Here is an 8,411-nt window from a genome sequence, read left to right as displayed (position 1 = left end):
CTCCCCCACTCACCTATTGTACTCTATGCTACTTTCTCCCCACCCCCACCCTCCTCTCATTTATCTCTCCACCCTGCAGGCACTCTGCCTGTATTCCTGATGAAGGGCTTTTGCCCAAAACGTTGATTTTCCTGCTCCTTGGATGCTGCCTGAACTGCTGTGCTTTTCCAGCACCGCTCTACTCCAGAATCTAGTTTCCAGCATCTGCAGTCATTGTTTTTACCTACCATGGTCCAATGAGCCCAGCTTACCTTGGTTTGAAAGCTGAATATTGTAACTGCCAAACACACAAGTGCCGTAATGGTGAAGCAAAGCAGAACCGATTTCGTATTGTAGAAGCTGGAGATTTGAAGATAAAAAATAATCAGGACTGTTTTTTTTATTGTGGCCAATGACTCTTGTTTTACACTTCTTTCAATAAAACATCCATTTGAAGTGGTAGTTTTGCATTTTGACCATTGCTTGAGCGAATAGCCTTAGAAATAATCTCCATAGCCCTTCCCTACCATTCATTCAGAAACTCAAATTGAAAGATCAAGGAGCCACATATGAAACAGGAAATGAGGAAGCAGAAGTAAGGTGTGGATTTTAAAAGCCTGAGCATTGTTTAAGGGACAAAGGCCAAGGGAGGACAGGATTCCATAGCACATAAGCTGCAGGATGGTGTGAAGGAGGGAGGGCAGGACCCACAGAGGAAGAAAAGAAAACTGGTCAACTAGCAGACAGACAATCTGGAGGGATTGAAGAACAATATGGAACAGAAAGATGCAATTTCCAAAATGGTGATCGTAAAATACAAGATAGTAGAAGTTAGTACTGAGAACAGGATGACCACTGCTGGTACCTTGTGGTATTTGCCATTTTTATCAGTGTGAACTACTAGGTAAGGACTGTTTGATGTAGGTCACTGTCACCAATCCTTCTTTGTCTTTCCTTCATCTCAGGCCTATCTAGTGATTAGTGCTACTAAGGCGGACATTTCTAACATCAGACCCAGCTCAGTAGGAAGTGCACTGTCAGGCTGAGTTTCCACTGTTGTGTGGGCCAGTGTGGGGCAGAATCGGGCCTGCCACCCCAGAAGAAGTTTGGAGGAGGACACAGGATGGCCAAGTGCTGAGGCAAGCTGTTTAAAAGACCCGCATTACTTCTCTGGACATTTGTCCCAGTTGCTTGCTTATATATTAAGTTCTATAGCACTCATTCACACTCCCACCTACTGCCCATGCCACCTCCCTGTCAATTCAAGCAAAATTCTGTTCCCCACAAATACTTCATACCTAGTCATATTCCATGCCTGCTCGTGGTACTTCCATTGCCATTCATTCATATATACTTTGCACAGAGGGGTCTGTAGTGGTGCAGTGATAGTGATAGTGTCCCTGTACTTGACCTAGGAGATCCAGGATTTCAGGCCCACCTGCTCCAGATGTGTATAATAACATCTGTGAATAGGGTTATTAAAAATATCTGGCACTCTATACTGAACCAATGAATGCAATAGTAATAATGGCATGTACAGAACTGCTTAAAAACACCCAATAATAATTTTCTTTTTAAAAGCTTCACCTGATACACCCCTAAAAAAGTGTCGATCAATCAGACCTTTAAAGTATCAATAAGAAAAGCTATAAACATCTCTTTAACTTCTATAAAATTGCTTTTTATAACACCATTAACCTGTCAATTGGGCAGAGTTTTCCCTTCTCCTCAAATGTGTCAGAGAGATATTCTTTTTATGGAAGTCTGGGCTCTCAGTCAAGTCTCACTCCGTATACGTTTTGGCAACAATAACTGCATTTCTGAAGGCAGTTTTAACACAAAAGAAAACCTGACCCAAGGTCCTTCACCTTGGAAATAGATTGAATTGGGCCCCAAATCACACAGAGATTAAAGCTTACTCTAAAAGATGCGCCTTTACTTCTGAAAAATAGAGAAAGGAGAGATTGATGAGATTTAGGGAGAGAGTCCCAGAGTGTGAAGCTCAGACAGCTGAAGATTCTGTCATCAATGATTATGGCAAAGGGTTAAGTGGGGGTAGTGACAAAGGGCTGAGGAGATAAATGGTATACTGAGCATAGGCAGCTGGGTAGGAGTTCTAGAACTGGAATTGAGCAAAACCTTGGAGCAATTGGTAGACTAGGATCAGGATTTTAAATTCAATGGGGTTACTAGGCAATCAATGTAGATTAAGCATCCTGCATCCCAACAATTAAGTGGCACGGTGGCTCCGTGGTGTGTGTGTGTGTGGAGTTTGCACATTCTCCCCATGTCTGAGTGGGTTTCCTCCAGGTGCTTTGGTTTCCTCCCACAATCCTAAGATGCACAGGTCAGGTGAATTGGTCATGTTAAATTGCCCCATAGTATTAGGCACATTAGTCAGAGGTAAATATGGGGTCGGGAAATGGGTCTGGGTGGGTTACTCTTCAGAGGGTCAGTGCGGACTTGTTGGGCCAAAGGGCCTGTTTCCATATTGTAGAGAATCTAATCTAATCTAAAGTCTCCTAATCATTTGCTGTTGATTTTATATCAATCCCCTCTAATTCTCAATTCAAAGATTAGTGGGAATAGCAGATCACCTCTATTTATTCTCACTATGAGGCGTATTCAAAAATGCTTGATCAGAACTGTGTGCTTTGTGCTTTTAGGACTACCTCCTCCTGCATAGAATCAAGTGAATATTCGCTGTATTATCAAAAGCATTATCTGATTTTGAAAACTTGCAATGGTGTATGGTCCCTTTAAGAAAGAACGCTTAATTCTGCTATGAATTGTTCAGCTAGCTTCTATCCAAATTTCTGAGAACTGCCTGCTCTTTACTGAAATGGAAAAGGCACCAGAATTCACAACGCTGACTGCTATTAATTTTAGATTTCACAGTGAGTTAAGCCAAGGCAGGATGGAAAGTAAAATAGAGCAAAAGATATCCTGATCAATGAGCATTCACTTCAAAGCACAAATCATTTTAAAAAAACAATACCTTGAAAGAAATCCAAGCATGCATGCAAAACTGCCAGTCTTTGGAAAGGTTAAACACAAACAAAGGAAAGCAGTTAATGACAAGCCACAGAGAGTGGAATGTGTGGCATGGCTAATTATTGTAATACCTTGACATCATTCCTGTCATGTAAGACATGGCCAGAGTCTGCAGAGAGTGATTAGAAACATTGTTGGTTAATGCTATACAGGCACCACATGAACATTCCCAAAGAGGTCTGCTTTGATCAGTCATGTCACCACATAAGTTAGTCCTAAAATATTGACACAAAACAGCAAAGACTGTGGCAACCGTAGCTTAGTGGTAATGTTAGTAGACCAAGTAATCTAAACCTGAATGATTGCTGTGGGGGTGTGGGTTCAAATCTCCGCCCAACGGGGGGAAATTAAATCAATCTACAGTATCATGTTTGTCTCTTTAATAATGCTGGTGAATATACTGCATTGTTGACATGTTTTTAAGAGAGACACCTGGTGCCTTTGAAAGGTCTGACCAGTATGTAACTATAATCGTGCACCCACTTTAAAGTGGCCAAGCAAGCCACTCAGTTGCATCAAACCACAGCAGCAGAATAATTAAGAATTGATTTAAAGAGGCAGCCTAGAGCCCCTCTCTCAACAGCACCTTGGGATGGTGGCCTACAAACCCATTGGAATGGAAGAATTTGAAGAGTGAGGCTCAAGCAAAGGTCAACGAAGGGGTAATAGTTACCCATTTGATCAGCACCTTTGACAAATGTAGGTCTCCAATGCAAGTGGTTTCAATACTTCTTCCATATTATATGCTTTCTTGTGGACTATTGATACATTTAATAATACAAAACAAGTTATTAGTAATACAGATGTGATTAACTGTAAAGGAAGGAAAACACACAAACAAGGTTTCTTCTCTCCTTCTCCTACTTACAAAAATGCCGAGCAGGATCAGATTCCATGGAAAATACCTCCTGCAACACACAATAGCATAAGTTAAGGTTAACCATTATGGTTTGTCAGTTGTTTCCTGGGAATTCATAAAGGTCCGCTATAAGTTGGCAAACTTTATTCTACTGTCAAAAAGTGTGGTACCAGAAAAGCACAGCCGGTCAGGCAGCATCTGAGCAGCAGGAGAGTCAACATTTTGAGCATAAGCTCTGCATCTAGGTGTGTTTAACGCTCTTTTTTTATATCTAGGTTTCCTTATGAAGAGCTTATGCTCAAAACATTGACTCTCCTGCTCCATGGATGCTGCCTGACCAGCTGTGCTTTTCCGGCACCACACTTTTTGACTCTGATCTCCAGCATCTGCCACCCTCACTTTCTCCTAACTTTATTCCACTGGTCTGCAAATTTGTAAAGCAACAAATCTTCCACTCAGTGTGCATAACATAAAACATAATGGGCTCAGGGTGCTGGTGTGGGTGGGTAACAGGGGCCTCTTAAGTTCATGATCCTGGGACAATCCCCTTTAAGAACAATAGAAGTTTGGCTTGTTAGAATTACTGCGCAGGGACCAGGATATTTTACTAGCGTACTGAAGAACACACTTGTGGCACAGTGGTAGTGTTCCTACCTCTGGGCTAGGTGGTCCAGGTTCAAATCCTACCTGCCCCAGAGCAGAGTAACAGCATTCCTGATCAGGTTGTTTTGAGAATATAAAAAAAAAGGTTGATCTCGTGACATAGTGCTTAGTGTTCCTGCTTCTGAGCAATAGGCTCTCAGCTCAAGTCTGAGTATCTGGAACCCTCTCCCTGCAAAGCTATCGAGGCCAAGGGTCAAAGCTTTGAAAACCGAGATCAATTGACTTTTGTTCATCAAGTCTCAAGGGATATATGGAACCAAGGTGGGTAGATGGAGTTAAAATACAGACCCTCCATTGGTTTAGTGACCTGACCCAATATTTATCCCTTAACCACCAACTGAAAACAGATTATCTGCTTGTAATCAATTTGCTATTTGTGGGAGTTCCCTGTGCACAAAATTAGCTTCTGTGTTTCCTATAATACAACAATGGTGACACTTCAAAAAACTTTGTTGCTTGTAAACTGACCCCCTGAGGTTCTGATAGGTTCTTTATTAACGCAAATCTTCCTTTCATGGAAAATAACTAACTACTGAGGCAAGAGGTAGCATGGGCAATTTTCCTAAATTAGGTCCCAGGCACGTTGGAATACCTGAGCCAAAGGAATATCAGAAAATTGGGGATGTTTCTTTGCTCCATGTAGCTTTACTAATTTCCACACTAAACGTCTGCACACTAAACCTGTCCCACAAAAAAGGAACAAGTTCACCAATCCTCCACTCTCAATGGACAGCAATCTCTTGACTCAAGTGGATCAAATAACATGTCCTGGAGGTGGGCGGAATTAATGAAGAACTCTCTATTTAGGAATCGGCTCTCAACTCCGAAGTCTGCTACACAGGCAAACTTCTCCCAAGCTTCATGATGCTTACAAATACCTGGAGTAGTAATTCAAATCAAGGTTCATTCAAGTTTGGGATAGTCCATCACTTCCAATGTAAAACTTCCACAAAGCCATGTGGTGATACAAAATGTCTTCCATGTAGGAAAGAACTAAACTTGTGTTACAATTATTATACGATTCATATATTATATATAATATACTTATATTATTCAGGAGTATCATTCTTGGATTCTCTGCCCAAAGGCAGGTCCTGCTGTATAAGGCAGTTTGCAATTGAAAGGGTTAACTGACCATCCATGATAAGCTGTGCCCATCATGATATGAAGTTCTCTTCCTGGAAGAGCCAACCAGATTTCAGTTCCAGTTGCAAGTTCAGTTCTAGGTTTTATGTAGCTAGCAGTAATGTATACTTAATCTGGAGTCAAGCCTGAAACTTACAGGAGACTATCATGTAATGCAGAGAAAATGCAATGAAATATTATGTAATCTGTAATAAAAGTACACTGTGGGCTTCCTTCCCCACTTGGTATCAAGATCAATACTGATAAGAAGGGTTGTTGGGCAGTGAAACTACCCAAACATCTCAGATGGTACAAGTGGACGTGACCACGACATGCTTCAGGCCCAACTGACACTGCAATATTCACTGTGGGCAGGGTGAGGAGGTAGGTTCCGAATCCACCACAGACAGAATGGGGACTGAACCTTGTGCTGTAGGCACCAATGTGATCCACACTGATCAGCCAGCCCCAGAGTCCACGCTGCTGTGGCAACAAACAGTTTTTCCATGCATGCTGTAGCCTGGAGCTATGGATAGTGATGAGAGAGGCTCCAACCTTCTCTCTGTCACATGCTGACCCAGAATCTTTTCCATTCTCACCTCCTGCCATTGGAGTGTGTCAAACAGTTTAGAGTTTGGGCAGAATTCAGATGACACCAGGTTACAGTCCAACAGGTTTATTTCAAATCACAAATTTTCGAAGCGTCAGGTGAAGTGTTCAGAGTTTGATGCTTAACCTGTTTGGCCACATTCTGAATGTGTCTTCCTAAATTATCTAGTCCTGAAGTGAGATAGAACCTGTAATGTGTAGTTCGGTTGGAGTGGGGCTATACCTACTACACCATAAAGCCACCCATCACTGCTTTACCAATTTTAATAGCTAAATAAGTAGAATAAGCCATCAAATAGTGCACAGTTTCACTTATGCCTAAATATAATTACCTTGGTCCAGGGCAGCAGGCCAGGGTCATATAGGTAACAAAGAAGACAGCACTGTGAATAGAAAAAGAGATATTAAAGAGACTGCAGTGAGTGCTGGTACTGGTTTCTGTGGTATTTCCAGCACCAAAAAACACACCCTTCAACCCAACTGGTCTACATTGATATTTACACTCTACACAGTTCTCCTTCTATCTTATACTGTCAGTACTATCCATCTATTTCTTTCTCCATGTAAGTCTCTAGGTCTCTCTTAAACAGAGTTCGGCAATAACACCTGTCCCTTTGGCTCATACAAGGATGTGACCATTTAGACTACCTCACACACGGACGGACATACATACACACAATCTAGTTTTTGGGACACTATTAATTCACACTTACTATGAAGCCCAGTACCAGCCAGGACGTGCCTGAATGTAAATCTTGACAGGGTCACTGTACAGAAACAGAGGGGGAGAAAGAACATGATTGAATACAATTTCAGAATGAACAAACTGAAATGAAAACACAGGAGAAAATCATGCTTTGATGACTTGACTCACATTCCAAAAGGAGAGCTGTCCCTCACTGACAGAAGAGTTGAAATGAGAAGGTCTCTCCCACTGATACTACTTATCCAGTCATCAGGCCAGAACATCAATTATCTGTCAGCTCATGACATCATTAAGCCAGAGGCAAACTGGAGGCAGCAAACTACCTGGCATCTAACCCAACAGTGTAGGTGCCACACAGATCTTACCCAGCAAGGGTACTGATATTCAGTGCACGGTGGCTTGTTGAGTCTTAATTTTAAGAAGAAATTGTCCATTTATTTATCTCTTTTTACCCAGACATAAATGCCACTTCCATGACTGATCCATTTCCTCCCCTTTTCCCCATTTTTTTCCCCCTGTGGCAAAGAGTGAAGAGCGAGAATAGCAGGCCATAGACTTGACATTTTAATGACTATTTGGTACAGGGCACTGGCGTCCTCAAATGCCCAAGGGAAGAATTCAAAATCTCGGCACTAAGTGTTCAAATAGGAAGGCAGCGCAAGTGCGGATTAGAACCTTCTCAAGAAGGAAACAGTAAGTGAGACAGGCTGTTTGTATACTGCTGCTGAAACATAGCTGGATGAGCTGTAGGAGCAAATATTTGATAGAAGGCTCCTGCTGAACCACCTGAGAGGACATTTGAATGTACTGTGGAGGCAGGAGTGGAGAATAAAGCACAGAAGTTGAAGGCTTTGCCAAAAATAACACAATGAATACGTAGAGTCAATGCACAGAAACTCATCCATGGTCCAACTCATCCATGCCGACCAGATATCCTAAATTATTCTAGTCCCATTTGCCAGCACTTGGCCCATATCCCTATAAACCCTTTCTAAACATATACCCATCCAGTTGCCTTTTAAATGCTGTAATTGTAACAGCTTTCACCACTTCCTCTGGCAGCTTACTCCATACACTCGCCACCCTCTGCGTGAAAAGTTACCCCTCTTTCTAAACCTATGCCTTCGCCTACCCCAGGGAAAAGACCTTATCTATTTACCTTATCCATGCCTCTCATGATTTTATAAACCTCTATAATGTCACCCCTCAGCCTCTGACACTCCAGAGAAAACAGCTCCAGCTTTTTCAGCCTCTCCCGATAGCTCAAACCCTCCAACCCTGGCAACATCCTTGTAAATCTTTTCTGAATCCTTTCAGGTTTCACAATATCCTTCTGATAGGAGGGAGACCAGAATTGCACACAGTATTCCAAAGTGGCCTAACCAATGCTCTGTACAGCAGCAACATGACCTTCCA

General features: G+C 42.1%; 1 protein-coding gene across 1 annotated transcript in view; it reads right to left on the bottom strand.

Moving 5' to 3' along the window:
- Window positions 1-7,067, bottom strand: part of LOC122543297 (protein lifeguard 2-like) — a 40,012-nt gene extending 32,945 nt beyond the window's left edge. Inside the window, exons 1-5 of the mRNA XM_043681804.1 lie at window positions 7,003-7,067; window positions 6,622-6,672; window positions 3,902-3,941; window positions 2,978-3,015; window positions 252-339 (exon numbers count right to left, since the gene is read on the bottom strand). Coding sequence (XP_043537739.1) covers window positions 252-339; window positions 2,978-3,015; window positions 3,902-3,941; window positions 6,622-6,650 — 195 coding nt within the window. The 5' untranslated portion in view covers window positions 6,651-6,672; window positions 7,003-7,067. The remainder of the gene's footprint in view (window positions 1-251; window positions 340-2,977; window positions 3,016-3,901; window positions 3,942-6,621; window positions 6,673-7,002) is intronic.
- Between the last annotated feature and the right edge of the window lie 1,344 nt (window positions 7,068-8,411).

Source organism: Chiloscyllium plagiosum, chromosome 43 (assembly GCF_004010195.1).
Source record: "Chiloscyllium plagiosum isolate BGI_BamShark_2017 chromosome 43, ASM401019v2, whole genome shotgun sequence".
NCBI lineage: Eukaryota > Metazoa > Chordata > Chondrichthyes > Orectolobiformes > Hemiscylliidae > Chiloscyllium > Chiloscyllium plagiosum.
The sequence above is the reverse complement of the archived record's forward strand: the minus strand, read 5'-3'. Positions and strand labels throughout refer to the sequence as shown.